Source organism: Hyperolius riggenbachi, chromosome 12 (genome assembly GCF_040937935.1).
Source record: "Hyperolius riggenbachi isolate aHypRig1 chromosome 12, aHypRig1.pri, whole genome shotgun sequence".
Lineage (NCBI taxonomy): Eukaryota > Metazoa > Chordata > Amphibia > Anura > Hyperoliidae > Hyperolius > Hyperolius riggenbachi.
This window is the reverse complement of record NC_090657.1, coordinates 222,195,367-222,222,792: the sequence shown is the minus strand read 5'-3', so window position 1 is coordinate 222,222,792 and position 27,426 is coordinate 222,195,367. Positions and strand designations below refer to the sequence as shown.

Genomic DNA, 27,426 nt, shown 5'->3' with positions numbered 1-27,426 from the left:
AGATACAGAGTGCTCTGCCACGGTGGGCTCCACATTCCTCCCTCTATCTTCCTGGGGTGGGGCAGCAGCGAGCAATCTCCGGAGCCCGGCACATCGCATGTCTCCCACCCACGCAGGAATGCAGCGACTGAAAGGAAAAGTGCTAACGTCTTCATGGAAACGGAACAAAGCTGTGACAATAGGGAGAGGTGGCACAGTACAACTTCCCTCTCATTCACATGTTACCATGGAAATCAAGGATGGACGGGGATCACTGACAGCATGTAAGCCAGCGCTAGGCCCGCAGCACTGGAGTCCCGGGCTCACAGACCGGCCAGGAAGTATAGCCCTGCTTTGTACAACAGAAGCTATCTGTGAGTATCCAGCTTATACCACCTCACAGCTCCTCCCCACAGAGGCGGATCCATCCGTGCTGCTCACTGTTAGGCCACACCCAGCCTGAAACAACCCACTGAGGGGCAAAGTGCACCTGTAGGGAAAGAAAATGCACCAAAATAGGTATTGCAAATGACCAAACACCCTAAAAACGAAGAACACAGAGACAACGGGAGCCCACATGGGGCAGAATGTCAGAAGAAGAGGAATGGAAAACAAGAAGGATTAGGGTTCCCTCTAGATTGTAAGCTCACAGGGGCAGGGACCTCCTCCTAGTGTTTCTTATTCTGATGCAAGTTATCATTTGAACATGCACCAACTTTAGAGATATCTCCAACCACACATTAACTATGTATGTATTCGTGTTTCTACTATTCAATGTCATGACTGTACAGTGTCTTGGGTTTCTCATGTATACAGTATTTGTTCCCCAATACTTGTTTTGTACTCTGTACAGCGCTACAGAAGACGGTGGCGCTATATAAATGAAAAATAATAATACAAAGGAAGGCTGAAAGCAGGTGTAGCTCTATTACCCCAACTCCATTTGGGTGTCCGGCTGGAGCTGGATGCGGTCTCACTCTTGGGCATAACAGCAGTTTTTGGTCCCATCGATGGCAAAGCCGCTAGGTACCAATGTACACCCCTCCCAAAGAAGGGGGAAAAGCACAAAGGGGGCAAGAGGCACCCAGAAGTAGATAAAACGGAGTTAAAAACAGCTAAAAATAGAGGTGGCTTACCTCAATAACAACAAGTGAATATAAATATGAATTGTAATAAGCAGCATATTTCATGGGTCTGCACCCAGAGCCAGAGGCGCTCTGTACTTGCCTCCAATACATCTCTGGCACTTTACTGGCCTGAGGAAGTGGCCGCAGATCCACGCAACACGTTGCATGAGCTTACTATAATACATATTTACTAGCCAACCCGCGTCGTAGCATACGCCGCATCTATCTATCTAATAGAGTACGTGCCTCAACCTTGAAGCAAGAAGAAGTAGGCTTTCCATGAGAAAATGTATGCGTGCTCAAACACCAAGTTTAACCCTAGCAAGTCTAGCTTTGCAAATCCGGCCTAATTGGCTATTCATGAGGCAATGCTCATGCAAATATGCATTTGCTTTCGCATGCCAAACTATGCAGGGTCCAAAAACCAATACCGCAAAGCGATCGCCCTGCGGGTATTAGTTCATGCTACATTAGCACTATCCAGGAGCGCCACGGGGAGGATTCCGAATGCCCCCATACAACCGGGGGACTGCGGGGTCCCAGGCTCTCTTACTGCCTGGGAACCACAGCGGCACCCCGGAGGGGGAGGCTGGGTGGTGCAGCTGCACCCCCCAAGTGTGGTCAGCGCCGGGGAGAGCCATCTGCACCCACCTCCCAATATTAAAAACAGGCACTTACCTTAACGTCCATTGCGTTCTGCAACATGCACATTAACTTGGGGGCACCACATGAGAAAGGAGTGAAGCATGGGTCACCCCGAGCTTTAGAGCTCAGGGCTGGCTCACATACAACACTCCGGGGTGGGGGGAGGACAGGCGCAGACAACTCACTCCAGGGCTCACACCACCAGAGCAAGCCATCCACCACCTGCCTCCAAAGGATACAACTGGAAAAAATGCTTTCCATGAGAAAAATTTTGCGTGCTCAAACACCAAGTTTAACCCTAGCAAGTCTGGCTTTCCAAATCTGGCCTAATTGGCTATTCATGAGGCAATGCTCATGCAAATATGCATTTGCTTTCGCATACCAAACTATGCAGGGTCAAAAAACCAATACTGCAAAGTGCTCTCTCGCTGCCTGGGAACCACAGCGGCACCCCGGAGTGGGAGTCTGGGTGGCGCAGCCGCCCCCCCCCCCCCCCCCCAAGCGTGGCCAGCGCTGGGGAGAGCCGTTTGCACCCACCTCCTAATATTAAAAACAGCCACTTACCTTAACGTCCATTGGGTTCTGCTACATGCGCATTAATTTTCTCATGGAAAGCATTTTGTGCAGTTTGTATCCTTTGGAGGCAGGTGGTAGATGGCTTGCTCCGGTGGTGTGAACCCTGGAGTGAGTGAGCCTGTCCTCCCCCTCCCCCCCCCCCTCTGAAGTGCTGTATGTGAGCCAGCCCTGAGCTCTAAAGCTCGGGGTGACCCATGCTTCTCTCCTTTCTCATGTGGTGCCCCCAAATTAATGCGCATGTAGCAGAACGCAATGGACGTTAAGGTAAGTGGCTGTTTTTAATATTGGGAGGTGGGTGCAGACGGCTCTCCCCGGCGCTGGCCACACTTGGGGGGGGGGGTCTTCCACGCCACCCAGCCTCCCCCTCCGGGGTGCCGCTGTGGTTTCCAGGCAGTGAGAGAGCTCCCCCCAGTTGTATAAAAAGGGGGCATTGGGAATCCTCCCCGTGGCGCTCCTGGAGGCCTGGAGCACACCAAAAACTGCTAGCAGATCCGCAAAATGCTAGCAGATTTTGAAACGCTTTTTCTTATTTTTCTGTAGCATTTCATCTAGCATTTTGCGGTTTTGTAAAGCGTTTTTGGTGTAGTAGATTACATATATCGTTACAGTAAAGCTGTTACTGAACAGCTTCTGTAACAAAAACTCCTGCAAAACCGCTCTGAACTGCCGTTTTTCAGAGCGGTTTGCGTTTTTCCTATACTTTACATTGGAGGCAGAAACGCCTCCGCAATCCAAAAAATGCCTCACCTCGGGAGTATGCGTTTCAGCAAAACGCCTCCCGCTCTGGTGTGCACCAGCCCATTGAAATACATTACCCAAGCGTATCCGCAGCCGCAAGTGGATCGCAAAACGCTGCCGAACCGCTCTGGTGTGCACTAAGCCGGATAGTGCTAATGTAGCAGGGTGACTGCTTTGTGGTATTGGTTTGTGCATGCATTTGCATGAGCATTGCCTCATGAATAGCCAATTAGGCCAGATTTGCAATGTCAGACTTGCTAGGGTAAGGCCTCTTTTCCATGGACTGTGAATAGGCAGTGAAATGGCTCTCAAACTCTCACAACTGCTCACTGCTGCCTGCTAACTGCTCACTGCTGCCTGGTAACTGCTTGCTGCTGCCTGGTATCTGCTCACTGCTGCCTGGTAACTGCTCGCTGCTGCCTGGTAACTGCTCGCTGCTGCCTGGTAACTGCTCGCTGCTGCCTGGTAACTGCTCGCTGCTGCCTGGTAACTGCTCGCTGCTGCCTGGTAACTGCTCGCTGCTGCCTGGTAACTGCTTGCTGCTGCCTGGTAACTGCTTGCTGCTGCCTGGTAACTGCTTGCTGCTGCCTGGTATCTGCTCACTGCTGCCTGGTAACTGCTTGCTGAGCACACAGCTCAACAGTCCGTGGAAAAGAGGCCTTAAACTTGGTGTTTCAGCACGCATAAATTTTCTCATGCAAAGTACTTCTTCTTCTTGTTTGAAGGTTGAGGCACTTAGTCTATTATATATATAGATAATGAACTTGTTGTTATTGAGGTAAGCCACCTCTATTTTTAGCTGTTTTTAACTTAGTTTTATCTATTTCTGAGCGTCTCTTACCCTCTTGGCCCAAAATGGGTCTCACCTTGGGGGAGGGAAGCCTGTGGCTCCTCCCCCACCGGGTTGTTCCACCACTGCCCCCTCCGCAGTGGCACGGCCCGATTGGATGACCTTTTTCCACTATAGCCCGGGCGGGGCCATACTACTGCGCAGTCCCAGTGCGGCCGCGAGCTTCGGGGGTCTCACCCCTGAGACTGCCTGGTAGAGGAGGGCGGGGGAGTCTCTGGAGGACTAAGAAGCTCCTATCTCCAGAGGTAAGTATACCAATATTCATGGAGTAGGAAACTAAGTTTTGAAAAAGTCATACCATTTAATGGCTTATGCTGGGAATACACGGCTCGTTTTGTAGCCGATTAGATGGTTCGATAGATCATTTCCGACATGTCCGATCTCCCTTTCGATTGTTTTGCCGCTCGATTTCTGATAGAAGTGAATGGAAAAAGATACGAAAAACGAGAGGAAGATAAGAATTGAGAGCTGACATCGAGCGGCAAAAACGGTAGAGAGCAAAAACGCACGGCAGAAACGCACCGCGTATTTCCAGCATAACTGATAAAGTTACATTATGCAAGCTTTCTTAGTTAGCCATTAAAAGGTATGACTTTTACAATACGTTGTTTTTTTCTACCTACTTAATTAGTTTTGCTAATGCGGTACCAAAACTTTTTTGCTGCTAAATATTTATTGGAAACCTCACAGATATAGGGCTCTGTAACACGGCCATACACTATACAATTATTCTGCCTGATTATACATTCCAGGAGACAAAACATCGAATCCATCGGAAGTGGAAGAGAAAGATTTAAAACCAAGATCGATAAATTAAGTCGATATTAAGGGCTAAAATGTGTGTGTGTGTGTGTGTGTGTGTGTGTGTGTGTGTGTGTACGCAGTGTGTGTGTGTGTGTGTGTGTGTGTGTGTGTACGCAGTGTGTGTGTGTGTGTGTACGCAGTGTGTGTGTGTGTGTGTGTGTGTGTGTGTGTACGCAGTGTGTGTGTGTGTGTGTGTGTGTGTGTGTGTGTGTGTGTGTACGCAGTGTGTGTGTGTGTGTGTGTGTGTGTGTGTGTGTGTGTACGCAGTGTGTGTGTGTGTGTGTGTGTGTGTGTGTGTGTGTGTGTGTGTGTGTGTGTGTGTACGCAGTGTGTGTGTGTGTGTGTGTGTGTGTGTGTGTGTGTGTGTACGCAGTGTGTGTGTGTGTGTGTGTGTGTGTGTGTGTGTACGCAGTGTGTGTGTGTGTGTGTGTGTGTGTGTGTGTGTGTGTGTGTGTGTGTGTGTGTGTGTGTGTGTGGGGCAGGGTTGATGTTAAAATAATGGTGTGGACATCGATAACATGTGTGTGTGCATATGGACAGCATATACAGACAGTATATGTATTATATGAGTCTAATAAAAGATCAGTCAATGACCGGGTCATGTTAGAGGTTGCTGAAAGTCTAACGAATTAACGTTTGTTTTACATCATAGGAAACCAAAACCACTGACATACTTGTTGACAGCTAAAAGTCCCGCCCCCCCACCTGATAAAACAACTCTATGCCAAGTACAATCTTACCTTCCTAAACCAGAGGGAATTTGCAGAGATTCTGCAATGAGAACACGTTTAATACACTCAGCCTGCCCAGTTTTATTCTTCCACAAATCTCCCACTATGATCGGATATGACTCAGGTGGTAATGGCACATTTCAACGTAACTAATTATGCGGCCCTGTAGTGACAGACACAGTAATAGGAAGCAGTAAATTATTCAGGATAGCCACTTTTACGGTCATTTTCCTGGTTTCAGCATCAGAAATACTTCCTATATCTATATAGCTGTATATAGGTATGTAGCCCCTCCCTCCCAGTGATGCTTAGCCTAGGCTGTTTATTATGCAGAATCCTTCTCCTAGTGCATTCTGGGAGACCAGGTGTTGTTTCTACTGACTTCAGAACACACAGTAAGCAAATACTCCGGAGTGATGCACCTGCCAGCAGTTAAGAGGTGATACATTCCAGAATGTGAATTGGGGTGAGGAAGTATTTTACAATGGGCAAACATTGACTAAATGGTTTATAAAGTAACATTGCAAACAAAGAAATAAAAAAAAATAAAAAACAACTTTATTTATTGTGTTACATAAACTTCCTCTTTAAAGCATTTTTGAAGTGAAAGGGACGTGGAGGCTGCCATGTTTATTTCCTATTAACCACTTGAGAACCGCAGTGTTAAACCCCCCTAGAGACCAGGCCTTTTTTTACAAATTGGGCCACTGCAGCTTTAAGGCCTCACCGCAGGGCTGTCTAACTCAGCACACAAGTGATTTCCCCCCCTTTTCTCCCCACCAACAGAGCTCTCTATTGGTGGGGTCTGATCGCTCCCCCAATGTGTTTTTTTTTTTTTATAAATTTTTATTTATTTTTTTAAATACATTTTACTAATTTTTTCTTTATTTTTTTTTAAACCCCCCTCCCTCCCTCCCCCCGCCAGCCAATCAGCGTGATCAGCTGTCATAGGCTTCAGCCTAGGACAGCAGATCACAATTTTGCCCCTCAGGGGGACAGCCTTGTCACATGGCTGTCCCCAGTACAGCGCTGCTGCTGATCGCAGCGCTGTACTAAGTTATTAGACGGCGATTTCGCTGACTAACAGTCTCCGAGCCGCTGGGAGACTGAAGGCGGGGCGGTGCTCCAGCATCAGAGCGAGGATGTGCGCGATCTCCTGCAAAGCCCATTCCCAGCCGTTCACGCCAGTAGGCGTGGAGCAGTTGGCAAGAGCTTAAACAATACACATTGCCTGGCTGCCTCTAATACGTTTAGCCACAGCCCCTGAACAAGCATGCAGCAGATCAGGAGCTCTGACTGAAGTGTGACTGGATTAGCTGCATGCTTGTTTCAGGTGTGTGATTCAGACACTACTGCAACCAGAGAGAACAGCAGGACAGCCAGGCAACTGGTATTGTTTAACAGGAAATAAATATGACAGCCTCCATATCCCTCACACTGCAGGTGTCCTTTAAAGGGAACCAGAGAGGAAGCACCCTTGTGTATTTTACCATATATATCAGTAAGAACATTAGAGAAAACACTTACCATGCTCTCTGTTTCATCCTCACTGCTAAAAAAGTGTCTGTTATCAGCTGTGATAAGAATCCCGGACTGAGCATTCAGTCTGGCTTTGCCGGGAATGATTATAGCTGAGTCATTATAGCAGAGCCACAAGGGGGAAGGCTTGGGCTTAAAAAGACACCAGAGAAGAGTAGACAGACCCAGCTATAATCTTTCCGTAGCAAAGCTAGACTGAGTGCTCAGTCCAGGATTCTTATCAGAGGTGATAACAGTCAGATTAAACAGTCAGATTAAACAGAGAACAATGAAACAAAGAGCATATTAGGTGTTTACTGTCATGTTCCCACTGATTTATAAGGTAAAATACATGAGGGTGCTTCATCTCTGGTTCTCTTGTCCAGCCCAGATCTGAGGCATCGCTCCAGAGCTGTCTAAGTAAATCAGGACCTGTGTCGGCAGCCAAATTGTCACCTAGGGCTGTTGTCATGGAGACAAGTACTGTGTCGGCAGCCAAATTGTCACCTAGGGCTGTTGTCATGGAGACAAGTACTGTGTCAGCAGCCACATTGTCACCTAGGGCTGTTGTCATGGAGACCAGTACTGTGTCAGCAGCCACATTGTCACCTAGGGCTGTTGTCATGGAGACGGCTCCCTGGACTGCAGCTCTAAGCTGGGAAGAATCATTACCTGTGAGATGAGCCCCCCATGAATGAAGGGAGACCGGCAGCAAAGTGTAACTGTCAAAACATTTATTAGAATTCTGTTTTCTTTAAATAGTGTTTTCTCTCTTTATAAAATCTCTTCTGGAATGAGCCGCTCCTCACAGATGTACAGCGAAGAGAACCGGTCACCGTCCAAACACATCTTTGGCATTTGGTGAACTTTAAAACGCATCTTCCATTGTGACATCTGGTACAAAATGTTCCTTTTACAGAAATAGAAGCATATCTATATTTATATATTCATATAGAATCACTCATGAATCCCAAAAAGTATTAAATAACAATAAAAAAAAAATAAAAGAAAAACAAAACAAAAACATTATCAAATATTTGACCTCTCGCACAAACCTGACACACTGTGAGTGCATTTAAACTTGTAGTACATGATTCCGGCCCCTGCGGACTGCGGACCGCCTCCAAGGGGCAATCGACTTACCTCGGATGAAAGGGATCACATATCACACAGTAAAACTGCATTAGCAAGTACGGACAAAGTCACAAAGCCCGAATCGGTGGAGAATATTCCCTTTTAGGCGCACAAACATTAACCTCCCCGGCGTTCAATTCCCAGGATTTCTTTGCAAAAAGTGATAAAATGTATTTTTAAAACTTTTTTTTTTCCTGTAACTTGCCAAACTGTGTCAAGCAAGGGTCTAGTATACAGTGCAGAAGAGTATTGATGTGTATGCACGTTTATACTGTTCACAGCATGTTTTTATGGATGGACATTTCTGTCCATACCGCTGAGGAGGTTAAGAAATAAAAATGATAAAGTGAGATATTTATGGGATGGGCCATGCACGTCCATGTAGCGAGGACTGTCACATCTCCTTCACAAGCAGCAATCATCGGGAAAGTCTCCCTATCACACATGACACAAGGTTCATGATGGCGGCAGCTCCGCCCCTGCGGAACAATCATCTCATAACAGCAGCTCCTCCCCTGCGGAACAATCGTCTCATGATAACGGCAGCTCCTCCCCCGCAGTTTCCTGCCAGAGAGGCACACGGGGGTTTGTAGCTCTCAGGGTTGCTCAGCGGTCCCGCCTAGGAGATCTTGCAGCTGTTCCTGGTGCAGTTTTTGGGGGGGCTCTGGGGGGGACGGATAATCTTGGCTTTTTTGAGGCTGTGCCTCTTGTTCAGGTTGTTGGCAGTGAGCGAGTAGGAGCGCCCGTGCATCATCCTGGCGTTCAGTCCATTGGCCATGGAGAAAGACTTAAGATGGCTTCTTAAGGCAACTGGGAGGGGAAGCTTGTCCACCAGGTGAACGGGGGTGCAGGAGACGATGGCTCGGCAGCAGAGGTCTTGTAGGCTCAGTACTGTTCATGGATGGAAAGAGAGACACCGCAGTCAGCATCATACCTCACAGTAAGTAATACTACAGAGGTATTAGTTTACAAACCCCTCCTCTTCAGCTGCTGCTCTTTCCCAAGTCCCATCACTGGCTCCCCGTCCCCCCAGAATTACATTCACACTGCTCTGCCTTGTGTACAAACCCCTCCACCACACCTCCTCTTCATACATCTTCCATCTCATCCCCAACCCGCTCTCTCCACTCCTCCAACCGACTACACAGATGTCCTCCCGTCCTGCCACTCACGAGGTTCCAGGGCTTCTCAGGAGCAGCCCCTATTCTATGGAACGCCCTCCCATCAAGCTCAACCCCACATTCTACTCAGTCAAGCAGGCCTTAAAAGACCCATCTGTTCACCATTGCTTACCCGCCATCTTCATAGCCCCACCCTCCTCCCTTGGTCATACATCCCACCCCCCTTATATTGTAGGCCTATTTGGCAGGCCCCTCCTCCCGGTGCGCTCTTCTCCACCACCATATGGACTCAGTGACTCGTCTGCTATACTTAGCCCTTCGTTGTTTACATCACTATTTTGTGCACCATTGTTGAACGAATGTAATGCCCTTGTGTAACATTGTGTAATGTTGTGATGTCTCCCCTTTCTATTGCACAGCACTGCGTAATATGTTATCACTTTATAAATAAAGCTTAATAATTTCATAATACAAAACATGCACGATTCTATGTACTCCTATATGCTAATACTGGCCCATAACATATACAATATACATAACAGGGCATGCTGACCCCTGTACTCTGCTGAATGGGGGCCCATATCCAACACTATAATCCTCCCACAGGGAGTCACATAACTGCATCAATACCAATCAGTTTAAAGGGCACAGACGTGCAATCTACACACGCTGCAGACGCGCAATACACGCACACGGCTGTCACATGATACACACACCACAGACGCACAATTCACGCACGTCACGGGACATGCAATCCGCACATGGGGCAGAGAAATGATGCACACACACACCACAGACGCACAATTCACACACGTCACGGACATGCAATCCGCACATGGGGCAGAGAAATGATACACACACACCACAGACGCACAATTCACGCACGTCACGGACATGCAATCCGCACATGGGGCAGAGAAATAATACACACACACCACAGACGCACATGGGGCAGAGAAATGATACACACACACCACAGACACACATGCACACACGTCACGGGACATGCAATCCGCACATTGGGCAGAGAAATGATACACACACACCACAGACGCACAATTCACACACGTCACGGACATGCAATCCGCACATGGGGCAGAGAAATGATACACACACACCACAGACGCACAATTCACACACGTCACGGACATGCAATCCGCACATGGGGCAGAGAAATGATACACACACACCACAGACGCACAATTCACGCACGTCACGGACATGCAATCCGCACATGGGGCAGAGAAATGATACACACACACCACAGACGCACATGGGGCAGAGAAATGATACACACACACCACAGACACACATGCACACACGTCAGGGACATGCAATCCGCACATGGGGCAGAGAAATGATACACACACACCACAGACGCACATGCACACACGTCAGGGACATGCAATCCGCACATGGGGCAGAGAAATGATACACACACACCACAGACGCACATGCACACACGTCACGGGACATGCAATCCGCACATTGGGCAGAGAAATGATACACACACACCACAGACGCACATGCACACACGTCAGGGACATGCAATCCGCACATGGGGCAGAGAAATGATACACACACACCACAGACGCACATGCACACACGTCACGGGACATGCAATCCGCACATTGGGCAGAGAAATGATACACACACACAACAGACGCACATGCACACACGTCAGGGACATGCAATCCGCACATGGGGCAGAGAAATGATACACACACACCACAGACGCACATGCACACACGTCACGGGACATGCAATCCGCACATTGGGCAGAGAAATGATACACACACACCACAGACGCACAATTCACACACGTCACGGACATGCAATCCGCACATGGGGCAGAGAAATGATACACACACACCACAGACGCACATGCACACACGTCACGGGACATGCAATCCGCATATGGGGCAGAGAAATGATACACACACACCACAGACGCACATGCACACACGTCACGGACATGCAATCCGCACATGGGGCAGAGAAATGATACACACACACCACAGATGCACATGGGGCAGAGAAATGATACACACACACCACAGATGCACATGCACACACGTCACGGGACATGCAATCCGCACATGGGGCAGAGAAATGATACACACACACCACAGACGCACAATTCACACACGTCACGGACATGCAATCCGCACATGGGGCAGAGAAATGATACACACACACCACAGACGCACAATTCACACACGTCACGGACATGCAATCCGCACATGGGGCAGAGAAATGATACACACACACCACAGATGCACAATTCACACACGTCACGGACATGCAATCCGCACATGGGGCAGAGAAATGATACACACACACCACAGACGCACATGCACACACGTCACGGGACATGCAATCCGCACATGGGGCAGAGAAATGATACACACACACCACAGACGCACAATTCACACACGTCACGGACATGCAATCCGCACATGGGGCAGAGAAATGATACACACACACCACAGACGCACATGCACACACGTCACGGGACATGCAATCCGCACATGGGGCAGAGAAATGATACACACACACCACAGACGCACAATTCACACACGTCACGGGACATGCAATCCGCATATGGGGCAGAGAAATGATACACACACACCACAGACGCACATGCACACACGTCACGGACATGCAATCCGCACATGGGGCAGAGAAATGATACACACACACCACAGATGCACATGGGGCAGAGAAATGATACACACACACCACAGATGCACAATTCACACACGTCACGGACATGCAATCCGCACATGGGGCAGAGAAATGATACACACACACCACAGACGCACATGCACACACGTCACGGGACATGCAATCCGCACATGGGGCAGAGAAATGATACACACACACCACAGACGCACAATTCACACACGTCACGGACATGCAATCCGCACATGGGGCAGAGAAATGATACACACACACCACAGACACACATGCACACACGTCAGGGACATGCAATCCGCACATGGGGCAGAGAAATGATACACACACACCACAGACGCACATGCACACACGTCAGGGACATGCAATCCGCACATGGGGCAGAGAAATGATACACACACACCACAGACGCACAATTCACACACGTCACGGACATGCAATCCGCACATGGGGCAGAGAAATGATACACACACACCACAGACGCACAATTCACGCACGTCACGGACATGCAATCCGCACATGGGGCAGAGAAATGATACACACACACCACAGACGCACATGGGGCAGAGAAATGATACACACACACCACAGACACACATGCACACACGTCAGGGACATGCAATCCGCACATGGGGCAGAGAAATGATACACACACACCACAGACGCACATGCACACACGTCAGGGACATGCAATCCGCACATGGGGCAGAGAAATGATACACACACACCACAGACGCACATGCACACACGTCACGGGACATGCAATCCGCACATTGGGCAGAGAAATGATACACACACACCACAGACGCACATGCACACACGTCAGGGACATGCAATCCGCACATGGGGCAGAGAAATGATACACACACACCACAGACGCACATGCACACACGTCACGGGACATGCAATCCGCACATTGGGCAGAGAAATGATACACACACACAACAGACGCACATGCACACACGTCAGGGACATGCAATCCGCACATGGGGCAGAGAAATGATACACACACACCACAGACGCACATGCACACACGTCACGGGACATGCAATCCGCACATTGGGCAGAGAAATGATACACACACACCACAGACGCACAATTCACACACGTCACGGACATGCAATCCGCACATGGGGCAGAGAAATGATACACACACACCACAGACGCACATGCACACACGTCACGGGACATGCAATCCGCATATGGGGCAGAGAAATGATACACACACACCACAGACGCACATGCACACACGTCACGGACATGCAATCCGCACATGGGGCAGAGAAATGATACACACACACCACAGATGCACATGGGGCAGAGAAATGATACACACACACCACAGATGCACATGCACACACGTCACGGGACATGCAATCCGCACATGGGGCAGAGAAATGATACACACACACCACAGACGCACAATTCACACACGTCACGGACATGCAATCCGCACATGGGGCAGAGAAATGATACACACACACCACAGACGCACAATTCACACACGTCACGGACATGCAATCCGCACATGGGGCAGAGAAATGATACACACACACCACAGATGCACAATTCACACACGTCACGGACATGCAATCCGCACATGGGGCAGAGAAATGATACACACACACCACAGACGCACATGCACACACGTCACGGGACATGCAATCCGCACATGGGGCAGAGAAATGATACACACACACCACAGACGCACAATTCACACACGTCACGGACATGCAATCCGCACATGGGGCAGAGAAATGATACACACACACCACAGACGCACATGCACACACGTCACGGGACATGCAATCCGCACATGGGGCAGAGAAATGATACACACACACCACAGACGCACAATTCACACACGTCACGGGACATGCAATCCGCATATGGGGCAGAGAAATGATACACACACACCACAGACGCACATGCACACACGTCACGGACATGCAATCCGCACATGGGGCAGAGAAATGATACACACACACCACAGATGCACATGGGGCAGAGAAATGATACACACACACCACAGATGCACAATTCACACACGTCACGGACATGCAATCCGCACATGGGGCAGAGAAATGATACACACACACCACAGACGCACATGCACACACGTCACGGGACATGCAATCCGCACATGGGGCAGAGAAATGATACACACACACCACAGACGCACAATTCACACACGTCACGGACATGCAATCCGCACATGGGGCAGAGAAATGATACACACACACCACAGACACACATGCACACACGTCAGGGACATGCAATCCGCACATGGGGCAGAGAAATGATACACACACACCACAGACGCACATGCACACACGTCAGGGACATGCAATCCGCACATGGGGCAGAGAAATGATACACACACACCACAGACGCACATGCACACACGTCACGGGACATGCAATCCGCACATTGGGCAGAGAAATGATACACACACACCACAGACGCACATGCACACACGTCAGGGACATGCAATCCGCACATGGGGCAGAGAAATGATACACACACACCACAGACGCACATGCACACACGTCACGGGACATGCAATCCGCACATTGGGCAGAGAAATGATACACACACACAACAGACGCACATGCACACACGTCAGGGACATGCAATCCGCACATGGGGCAGAGAAATGATACACACACACCACAGACGCACATGCACACACGTCACGGGACATGCAATCCGCACATTGGGCAGAGAAATGATACACACACACCACAGACGCACAATTCACACACGTCACGGACATGCAATCCGCACATGGGGCAGAGAAATGATACACACACACCACAGACGCACATGCACACACGTCACGGGACATGCAATCCGCATATGGGGCAGAGAAATGATACACACACACCACAGACGCACATGCACACACGTCACGGACATGCAATCCGCACATGGGGCAGAGAAATGATACACACACACCACAGATGCACATGGGGCAGAGAAATGATACACACACACCACAGATGCACATGCACACACGTCACGGGACATGCAATCCGCACATGGGGCAGAGAAATGATACACACACACCACAGACGCACAATTCACACACGTCACGGACATGCAATCCGCACATGGGGCAGAGAAATGATACACACACACCACAGACGCACAATTCACACACGTCACGGACATGCAATCCGCACATGGGGCAGAGAAATGATACACACACACCACAGATGCACAATTCACACACGTCACGGACATGCAATCCGCACATGGGGCAGAGAAATGATACACACACACCACAGACGCACATGCACACACGTCACGGGACATGCAATCCGCACATGGGGCAGAGAAATGATACACACACACCACAGACGCACAATTCACACACGTCACGGACATGCAATCCGCACATGGGGCAGAGAAATGATACACACACACCACAGACGCACATGCACACACGTCACGGGACATGCAATCCGCACATGGGGCAGAGAAATGATACACACACACCACAGACGCACAATTCACACACGTCACGGGACATGCAATCCGCATATGGGGCAGAGAAATGATACACACACACCACAGACGCACATGCACACACGTCACGGACATGCAATCCGCACATGGGGCAGAGAAATGATACACACACACCACAGATGCACATGGGGCAGAGAAATGATACACACACACCACAGATGCACAATTCACACACGTCACGGACATGCAATCCGCACATGGGGCAGAGAAATGATACACACACACCACAGACGCACATGCACACACGTCACGGGACATGCAATCCGCACATGGGGCAGAGAAATGATACACACACACCACAGACGCACAATTCACACACGTCACGGACATGCAATCCGCACATGGGGCAGAGAAATGATACACACACACCACAGATGCACATGCACACACGTCAGGGACATGCAATCCGCACATGGGGCAGAGAAATGATACACACACACCACAGATGCACATGCACACACGTCACGGGACATGCAATCCGCACATGGGGCAGAGAAATGATACACACACACCACAGACGCACAATTCACACACGTCACGGACATGCAATCCGCACATGGGGCAGAGAAATGATACACACACACCACAGACGCACATGCACACACGTCACGGACATGCAATCCGCACATGGGGCAGAGAAATGATACACACACACCACAGACGCACAATTCACACACGTCACGGGACATGCAATCCGCACATTGGGCAGAGAAATGATACACACACACCACAGACGCACAATTCACACACGTCACGGACATGCAATCCGCACATGGGGCAGAGAAATGATACACACACACCACAGACGCACATTCACACACGTCACGGACATGCAATCCGCACATGGGGCAGAGAAATGATACACACACACCACAGACGCACAATTCACACACGTCACGGACATGCAATCCGCACATGGGGCAGAGAAATGATACACACACACCACAGATGCACAATTCACACACGTCACGGACATGCAATCCGCACATGGGGCAGAGAAATGATACACACACACCACAGACGCACATGCACACACGTCACGGGACATGCAATCCGCACATGGGGCAGAGAAATGATACACACACACCACAGACGCACAATTCACACACGTCACGGACATGCAATCCGCACATGGGGCAGAGAAATGATACACACACACCACAGACGCACATGCACACACGTCACGGGACATGCAATCCGCACATGGGGCAGAGAAATGATACACACACACCACAGACGCACAATTCACACACGTCACGGACATGCAATCCGCACATGGGGCAGAGAAATGATACACACACACCACAGACGCACAATTCACACACGTCACGGACATGCAATCCGCACATGGGGCAGAGAAATGATACACACACACCACAGACGCACAATTCACACACGTCACGGACATGCAATCCGCACATGGGGCAGAGAAATGATACACACACACCACAGATGCACATGGGGCAGAGAAATGATACACACACACCACAGACGCACATGCACACACGTCACGGGACATGCAATCCGCACATTGGGCAGAGAAATGATACACACACACCACAGACGCACAATTCACACACGTCACGGACATGCAATCCGCACATGGGGCAGAGAAATGATACACACACACCACAGACGCACAATTCACACACGTCACGGACATGCAATCCGCACATGGGGCAGAGAAATGACACACACACCACAGACGCACATGGGGCAGAGAAATGATACACACACACCACAGATGCACATGGGGCAGAGAAATGATACACACACACCACAGACGCACAATTCACACACGTCACGGACATGCAATCCGCACATGGGGCAGAGAAATGATACACACACACCACAGATGCACATGGGGCAGAGAAATGATACACACACACCACAGATGCACATGGGGCAGAGAAATGATACACACACACCACAGACGCACATGGGGCAGAGAAATGATACACACACACCACAGACGCACATGGGGCAGAGAAATGATACACACACACCACAGACGCACATGGGGCAGAGAAATGATACACACACACCACAGACGCACATGCACATACGTCACGGACATGCAATCCGCACATGGGGCAGACAAATGATACACACACACCACAGACGCACATGCACACGGATTCCAAAACAGAATGCAATATATTTTGTCCTCGGCCAGTTCACCGTATTGGGGTTCCCATCCCCACCTGCTCCAGTCAGCAGGCCAGCAAACACTGTCCTTCCCTTGTTTACATTCCAGCAGGACTAGCATGGCTACCTTTGCTTGTATGAGCCTGCAAAGTGTTCATGATTTCTCCAGCTTGCTTTGGCCGCACCCCTTTACCACTTCCCTCATCTGAAGCTTTTCAAAAGCCCTCTACTCCTGGCTACATCTCTCACCTCACTAATTGACTTCCTTCTGTCTGTATTTCAGGACAGCACGGGGGGGGGGGGGAGGAGATATACAATCTGCATTTAGATTTTAGATTTTATTGCTGTCTGTGCCCCTTCTCACTTCCTGTCCGCAACGACATCACAGGAAGTAAGGAAGCATCTTTCCACCAGGGGCACAGATGGCCATAATAGTGCATCAGGAATTGTAACCCTTCCCTGCCCAATCAGAATCAGAAACGCCCTTTGCTGAAGATCTCATTCAGGCACATGCTATGCTACATATACACTGAGTGACCCAAAAAATGAGAGAACTCCTTATTTGAAAGTAAACCAGCCCAACAGTGATGTGACAAGGCAGAGTTGCTTATATAAAGGAACGCTCAGCTTTGGACAACGTAGTTATCATGGAAGTTAACCTCCCTGGCGTTCTGGAAGAGCTAGGCTCGTCCAGAGACGCCGGAGGTCGCCGCTCAGGCCCCACTGGGCCGATTTGAATATTTTTTTTTAAAACACGCAGCAAGCACTTTGCTTGCTGCGTGTTGCGCCTGATCGCCGCCACCCGCCGCCGATCCGCCGCGATGCAGCCTCCCCCCACCTTCAGACCCCGTGCGCTGCCTGGCCAATCAGTGCCAGGCAGCGCTGAGGGGTGGATCGGGACTCCCTGTGACGTCATGACGTCACGACGGTCGTCACCATGGCGACGGGGGAAGCCCTCCTGGAAATCCCGTTCAGAACGGGATTTCCGGACGGGAGATTGCACCGGCGGCGATCGGAGGGGTGGGAGGGACGCCGCAGGCAGGGGGAATCATGTAGCTAGCGCTAGGCTAGCTACATGATACATTTAAAAAAAAAATTGCAAAAAACGTTCCCGCGGCCGCAGGGCCTCGGGAATCAGAACGCCAGGCAGGTTAATGTCACAATGGGTAAGATGAAAGATTTGTGGCTTTGAAAGAGGGATGATTGTCAGTGCAGGAAGAGCTGGTGGCAGCATCTCTGAAATGATGACTCTTTTAGGATCTTCTCGCCCAACAGTATCTCGGGGGTTTAGAGAGAGGCAGTTGAGAAAAAAAACTTCAAGCGGTAAGGACTTTTCTGGTGGAAAAAGGCTGGTGAACGAGAAAGGGCAAAGGCGAGTAGCACGCCTGGTCTGCAGCTACAGAAGAGCAACAACGCAGCAGATCACAGCTGAATACAATGCAGGGGCATCACAAAGCATATCCCAACGAACAACAAGATGGACTTTTCAATGGATAGGCTTTAGCAGCAGGAGACCATCCAGAGTGCCTTTGGTATGCTCGATCAATCTCAAACTGGTTTCAGGAATTTAATGTTTAACCGGCTTCCATGGCCAGCTCAGTCCCCTGACCTCAATCCTATTGAGCATTTGTGGGACAAAGTCAAAAGATGACTTCAAAGCTTGGAAACGCCACCATCCAATCTGATCCAACTTAGAGCTGCCATTATGTCAGCATGGGCCAACATTCCTCAGCAACGGTACCAGCATCTTGTTGAGTCCATGCCAGTGTCTGTGACAGTCCAACTCCCAGGTCTGTGAGCATGGTGTAAACAAGGATTCTTATCTCGGCTAACAACCTCCCACCCCATTTAGATGTTCTGTTTCACTTCAGGCATCTTAATGACATGTATTTATGCTTGAAAAAAATCTATGCATCCCCTTTTGATGTTGCATGTATATAGCTGTCTGTACCACCAGCCTGAAAACAAACAGGATGTAAGCCCGACGAAGGCTGCAAGGCCGAAAGCTCGCATATTCTTTTTCTTTTTAGCTTAACAGACTGCAGGAGTACTGTGGCATCAGTGGATCAGTCCTCCAGTGGTTCAGATCATTCCTGACTGACAGAACACAGAGAGTATCCCTAGGTCCTATAATGTCCAAACCTGCACCACTACAATTTGGAGTGCCACAAGGATCAATCCTATCCCCTCTGCTGTTTGCAATCTACATGTTGCCACTCGGTACACTTATCCTACGTCATGGCCTGACGTACCACTGCTACACCGATGACACACAGCTATACCTGTCCTTCAAACCTGGTGTAACAGACCCTACTCCAAAAATAAACTCTTGTTTAGCTGAGCTATAGGCATGGATGAATGATAACTGGTTGAAACTGAATGCTGACAAAACTGAGGTCCTCTTCGTCCAAAGCCAGTGCTCGCCATCAAAACAGCTCTATCCTAAATCAACACCAATCAGGATTGGGAATTCAGACATAAACAGCTCCAACCTTGTGCGCAGCCTTGGCGTACTAATCGATGGGGAATTGAGTTTCAGAAACCAAATTTCATCTGTAGTTAAATCTTCCTTCTTTCATCTGAAGAACATTGCAAAGATTAAACATCTGATTCCCCCAGAGGATCTTCCAACCCTAGTCCACGCCTTCATCACATCACGTCTGGACTACTGCAATGCCCTTTATGCTGGCCTCCCTAAAAAGGACCTGCGTCGCCTGCAATTAGTGCAGAATGCTGCTGCCAGATTGCTAATAAACCAGCCTCGCCACTGTCACATTACACCGATCCTTCGCTCACTGCACTGGCTACCATTAGAATGGAGAATACTCTTCAAGATTGGACTGCTGACATTCAAATCCTTGCACAATCTGGGCCCTGGATACATGAAGGACTTGCTGAAGCTGCACCACACCTCTCACAACCTCAGATCAGCAAGTTCTATAAACTTGGTCACTCCCAGAGTGCACCTCAAAAAATCTGGAGATAGAGCCTTCTGTCATGCTACCCCTACTCTTTGGAACTCCCTGCCACACCCAGTAAAGACTGCACCATTCCTGGACCTATTCAAATCCAGACTGAAAAGCCACCTGTTTAGCCTGGCATTTCCGGACTTATAAAATTCTTCCTCTGTACCACGATGGTCTGAGCCATGCTTATGCGCTTTGAGTCCCACGGGAGAAAAGCGCTTTACAAATGTTATTTGTTGTTGTTGTTGTTGTAGTTAGCCAATAAATGGTATCATCCTGATTTAAAACTTCTTGCTTTTACTAATGGCTAACACGGTACAATACCCTACTGCCAAGAAGAATATCAGCTGTGACCAGAGCTAAAGGGGACCAACTCGTTATTAGAGGGTCTCTAGTTTCTTGGCCACTCGGTGTAAATTTGCCTTCACAAAACAGAATGTATGAAGGTAAATGTAATCCCTTCATTCATGATTAGCAGTGTGCATGTCCGTTCTATGCCGGTGTAGTTCCACCTATCAGCCACATGGTGGCAGGGCGAGCATGTCAAACTTCCAGCACATAAAACACTGCGCAGTAATCTAACCTCAGAAACACTGACTTCAGCACAAAGACAATCTGTTTACCAGAATTCCTGAAGCGCTAACAAGCCTAATGCTGGGAACATATGTTATGTTTTTTCACCCAATTTCCTGTGCGATCGATAGTACTAATTGAATCTTAACCAAAAATCGACAGTCATTTTATCGTCCGCCTGCTACACACATCTACGTTTTCTGTTCCGTTTATACTATGTTCTCGACTAATTACGCCCACTATTGATGACACTGCACTCTGATACGGCCCCCTGAACGCCTCTATATCGTACACATAAATCGAGCCGCTTCATCGATTGCGCCAACACATGATAAGATAGTAGTCATTTCGACCATTTATTTTCAACATCTCCGATACTATTTCGGTCGAGGACACCGTGTATTCTGACCATAAAAATCGCTTGTGTGCTGAAAAATGCTTCCGATTTTGGTTGCGATTCGATTCGTACTATCGAACGCACGGAAAATCATGTAAAAAAAAAGTAACATGTGTTCCCAGCATTAAACATCCAGAGAAACTTCTGGCAACTGCCCCGAAGGCAGAGGATAGGGGGCGCTGGACAAGATAGTTAGCGATTGTGTCAGGCAACAGTTTTCCGTGCCGTTATTTGGCGATCCGCCATGCGGAGTCAAAATAGCCGCTATGGTTCGGTGACTCCCGCGCCTCTGCGGCTCCCCTTTCCCTCTCCATAACACGGAGCTCTTCATACTGTGATCCGGCCCAAAACTGCCACCAAGAGAGATAAGCGAAGAAGTAACTGTCAGGCAGCAAAAGCTAATTTAAACTTCTATTCTCCTGTGTTAAACAGTTTAGAAGGTAGCCAAAAAGGCAATACTGAAGTTAAAAATCTCTCTTACTTTGATTTTTGCTGAACAGCAAGACTCTGTATTCCCAAGCTCCTAAGAAGGCCGGCAGGCCGCATAACAGATACTGCAGAGCATGCTGGGGCTGCTTCTTCTCCTCACTGCACTCCCTTGGTCCTCCCCTTCATTTCCCTATCCCGCCCTGAGGCTGCTTTCACAGTGAGAAGTTACAGGCTCATGTTACAGCAGCAGCCCAACTCACAGCACTGAAAAATCAATGTGCTGTTCACAGGTCACGTTGTTGGCGTATACTGCATGAGTCCGCTATTGTTCCTAGCCACATGGCTAATTAATATTCACTGCACAGTAGTGTTGTCCGGATCATGAACCATTAGGATCTTTGATCCTGAACTTTTTTGTGAGTCGAATCATCAGGAAGCAAGGTAAGGGAGGATATTACATCACAATTGGCTTCATACAAGACAGTCAAACATGGAACCTGCCATGAGCTGTCAGGAGCATCATTCTCTGCAAATACTATATAAAAATTCTGTGAAATCCAAACGTGGACAGTGAAATGCATATGTAATGTAAGTACAGCCAATATTTAGCTACTGATATATGTGTTTTTTTTCTCTGAGACCCTATACCAAACAGCTCCTCTTTAAAGGACACCTGAAGTGAGAGGGATTATGGAAGATGACATGTTTATTCCCTTATGCTGGGTACACACGATGAGATTTTCTGGCAGTTTACTGGCAGATCGATTATTTCCAACGTATCCGATGTGATTTCCGATCTACTTCCCATAGAAGTGAGCAGAACGTGGATTGGAAAATGGATCAAAAATCACATTGGATACATTGGAAATAATCGATCTGGCAGTAAATCTGCCAGCAAATCTCATTGTGTGTACCAGGCATTATAAACAATGCAGATTGCCTGGCTGTCCTGCTGATCCTTTGCCTCTAATACCTTTATCCACACACACTGAACAAGCATGAAGATCAGGTGATTGAACCGTGACTGGATTAGCTGCATGCTTGTTTTAGGTGTGTGATTCAGACACTACTGCAGACAAATAGATCAGCAGAATAGCCAGGCAACTGGTATTGTTTAACAGGAAATAAACATGGCAGCCTCCATATACCTCTCACTTCAGGTGTCTTTTAAAGGACAGCTGAATTGAGAAAGAAATGGAGGCTGCTATATTTGTTTTTAACCTCTTGACGACCAGCTAACGCCGATTGGCGTAAACTGGTCGTCTGCGGGTTACCATGGAAACGGCCGCTCGATCGAGCGGCCTTTCCATGTCAGTTCACGGAGGGTGTCTCCGTGAACAGCCGGAGAGCCGCCGATCGCAGCTCTCCGGCAAAATGTAAACAGGCGGGGAAGAAATCCCTGCTGTTTACATCATACGGCGCTGCTACGCAGCAGCGCTGTAAGGCAGATCGGTGATCCCCGGCCTCTGATTGGCCGGGGATCGCCGGCATATGATAGGCTGAAGCCTATCCTTCAATGCGCAGGACGGAACTCCGTCCTGCGCATTACGGAGAGAGGGAGGGAGGGAGGGAGGTAAGGAGCGTGAGGGCGGAAATGGCTGCGGAGGGGGGCTTTGAGAAGCCCCCCCGCAAAACGCAGATGGCCGGCAGCGATCAGACCCCCCCAGCAGGACATCCCCCTAGTGGGGAAAAAAGGGGGGTAGTCTGATCGCCCTGCTGGACTCCTGATCGGTGCTGCGGGCTGCAGAGCCCACGCAGCTCCGATCAGTGTAAAATCCACTGGTCGGCAAGTGGTTAAACAATACCAGTTACTTGGCAGCCCTGCTGATCCTCTGCCTCTAATACATTTTCCATAACCCCTGAACAAGCATGCAGCAGATCAGGTGTTTCTGACATTATTGTCAGATCTGACTAGATTATCTGCATGCTTGTTTCTGGTGTTATTTAGACACTACTGCAGCCAAATAGACCACCAGTCCTGCCAAGCAACTGGTATTAATTAAAAGGAAATAAATATGGCAGCCTCCATAGTCTTCTCCCTTTAACAAGTCGGCAGCCAAGAAAAACACAGATCTGCTCATTTACATACTAGAGGCCCTCCCCCTGCAAGACTGATTGGTAGGTTTAATTTGGAACTGCACAAGAATAAAAGTAAAGCCCATTCTGGGGTTCTGCACGGGAATTATTCTGTATTCCATTTGTTTATAATGTTTTGAGTATCTCAAGGAAAATCTGTACCGTAAGGGTAAGTTTCTATTCTATAGCAAATAATTGGTGTCCTGCAGGGGTACAGAGTACAACCAGTACACACACACAGAGTACAACCAGTACACACACACACACAGAGTACAACCAGTACACACACACACACAGAGTACAACCAGTACACACACACACACACAGAGTACAACCAGTACACACACACACAGAGTACAACCAGTACACACACACACAGAGTACAACCAGTACACACACACACACACACAGAGTACAACCAGTACACACACACACACACACAGAGTACAACCAGTACACACACACACACACACAGAGTACAACCAGTACACACACACACACACAGAGTACAACCAGTACACACACACACAGAGTACAACCAGTACACACACACACACACACACAGAGTACAACCAGTACACACACACACACACACAGAGTACAACCAGTACACACACACACACACACAGAGTACAACCAGTACACACACACACACAGAGTACAACCAGTACACACACACACACAGAGTACAACCAGTACACACACACACACACAGAGTACAACCAGTACAAACACACACAGAGTACAACCAGTACACACACACACACACACACACACACACACACACACACACACACACACACACACACACACACACACACACACACACACACACACACACACACACACACACACACACACACACACACACACACACACACACACACACACACCTGATTTATTCTGCACAGATCTGCACACAATGGAAACAGGCGCACTCAGATACATTGCTATGCCAATTTATGTGCAGAAAATGCACACAAATTCTCATGTAGTGGAAACAGGCTCTGAAGCAGTTGAGCTAGTTTAGGGGAGCAGCAGGAAACCATGTAGGGAACAGCTGTCCAATCACAGTACCCTCTACAGCACAAAGTGCTGGGATTGGCTGAATAGAGTGGGCGGAGTTTACTACAACCTATTGGAAACCTAGCAGTTGGAGAGGGTCCCGTCCACCCAATAACATGGGCTGAATTCCCCTACGAGGTGTTCTGCTGGGCCCCGTAAACTGGGCTAGCGCCAAACTGAGAAAATCACCTCCAGTCAGGAATATAAACTAGAGGGGGGAGGGGCTGACGCTCCTTATTCCTGAGACCCTCAGTCAGGCCTATTCTCCACAGGCCTCCACAGGGGGACACGGAACTCTGAGATGCTCGGGAATATCTTATATACTCGCATATAAGCTTAATTTTTCAGCACAAAAATTTGCTGAAAAGTTACTCCTGGGCTTATATGCGAGTCAGTGGAGCAGAACAGATGGTGGAGCAGGGTTTGTTACTGGCAGGAGTGTAAGGATTGTGCACTAGTAATACTGCTCTTGCCAGCTGGCTCCTTGCTGTGTCCCCCCATCCCCTGTAACATGGTGTGCAGAGTGCGCTGCTCAAGACTACCTGTGTCCCCCGGCTTGTGGAGTGGAGCGTGCAAGCAGCATGCCAGCGGTGCAATGATTGGGGATTCTTCCTGTGTGGCAATCGCTGTGTCCCATATCTATGTCACCATCTAGTGGCGTCTTGAGACACAGCTGTATCATCCTTGGGCACATCTGGCTATGGGGAGGGGTGCTTATTTGTACTAGTGGAGGGGGCTCTACTGGGGAGGGGGATAATACGCGACTCAATCACTTTTTTCCTAGTTTTGGTGGGTACCTCGGCATATACGCGGGTCGGCTTATATGCGAATATATACGGTATGAGAATGTATAGCGCACACACACACAAACATACACACTATATACACACACACTCTGTAGGGGTCACCTATGGGACGTACCCTTGTTCGGCCTCCACAGCCGGTCCATGCCGTGACGCATTAGTACTATCCGCGCCAGCTCAGTGAAGGACTCTGTGATGTTGAAGTTGCAGAGCGGACTGACCTCGAAGAAAGTCATCCCCAGGCGCTCTGCGTAGTTCTGCGCCTGGTCCGTGGAAACCTGTCGCTTAAATGCCAAGTGCAGCCGGTTCCCCACCAGGATCTTCGGAACCCCTGGAGCATGCTGGGAAAGGAACAGCAGAGGGTTAATGAAGGAGTGGCCAGGCTAAGAATACAGGAGATCTTATCAAGTGCACCTGTCTCATTAAATGCAAGTGCCGTCTGTGTGCCCCCAATACTGCCCCCCAGTGCCTCAAACATGTCACCACCAGGATCTGAGAACAGAGTCTGTGCCCCTCATGTTCACATATTTGATAAGCCAATGAAAACCCTCCCATGGGGGGCATGATGAGGAACATAACATAGGAAGAAAAAAATGATGGCTGGCTACACATCCCAGCGTCCCTGCATTACAGTGGCAACCATGTAACCACATAAGCAGACAGGACTTATATTTCAAAGGAAGGTGGAGTAAAGGTGCAGACACACATCCAATTTTGATTGTTCAATCACTGACCAATTTTACCACTTCCGTGTAGTAGGAGGGTCAGCAGATTTGGAACACTAAGAGCAGATTGTATAGGTAAACCCTCATACTACATGGAGGTGCCAGTCTCCGGCACCCCTATCGAGGGGAAACTTGTGGTGCCCTGAGCGACTGCTCATGTTGCCTAGGGCAAATGCCGGCCCTGGTCAGGCACAGAGAGGTCTTGTAGCTTCTGATAGAGGCTACAAAGTACAATCTGACAAAGCAGGACTTACCTCATCAATCTCTTTAATCCACCTATCGATGCCGTCAAATGACCAGCGGTTGGTGATGTCATAAACCAGAATCACGCCCTGTAAGAAGAAAGAACTTCATTATTATTCCTCACTAGCTGATGACCCGGGATTGCCTGGGGATGTATTTGGCTGGTGTTGGCTCCGCCCAATCTTTCTAATGCTGGATACACACGGTGCGTTCGTGCACTCGATTTTCCCGTCGATTCCCGTCGATTCGTTTATTTCCAACATGTCCGATTTGGATTTCGATGGATCGTTAGGTCGATTCGGCATACTTTGCATGCGAATCGACCTAACGATCTATCTAAGTCCAAATCGGACATGTTGGAAATAAACGAATGGACGGGAATCGACGGGAAAATCGAGTGCACGAACGCACCGTGTGTATCCAGCATAACACTAACACACAATTACTCAATGACCAAGCTTCTGAGCTTTGTGGTGTTTGGCATCAATAATTGGCATTGAAATGAAACAAATCTGATTGGCTGTTTGTGGCTCCACCCCCCTTTTCTGAA

The 27,426-nt window shown here is 48.9% G+C and overlaps 1 protein-coding gene across 1 annotated transcript in view; it reads right to left on the bottom strand.

The window, feature by feature from the left end:
* Nucleotides 1–7,687: 7,687 nt before the first annotated feature.
* RAB40B (RAB40B, member RAS oncogene family) overlaps nucleotides 7,688–27,426 on the bottom strand; it is a 103,543-nt gene continuing 83,804 nt past the window's right edge. Inside the window, exons 5-7 of the mRNA XM_068262972.1 lie at nucleotides 26,888–26,965; nucleotides 26,027–26,249; nucleotides 7,688–8,993 (exon numbers count right to left, since the gene is read on the bottom strand). Coding sequence (XP_068119073.1) covers nucleotides 8,722–8,993; nucleotides 26,027–26,249; nucleotides 26,888–26,965 — 573 coding nt within the window. The 3' untranslated portion in view covers nucleotides 7,688–8,721. The remainder of the gene's footprint in view (nucleotides 8,994–26,026; nucleotides 26,250–26,887; nucleotides 26,966–27,426) is intronic.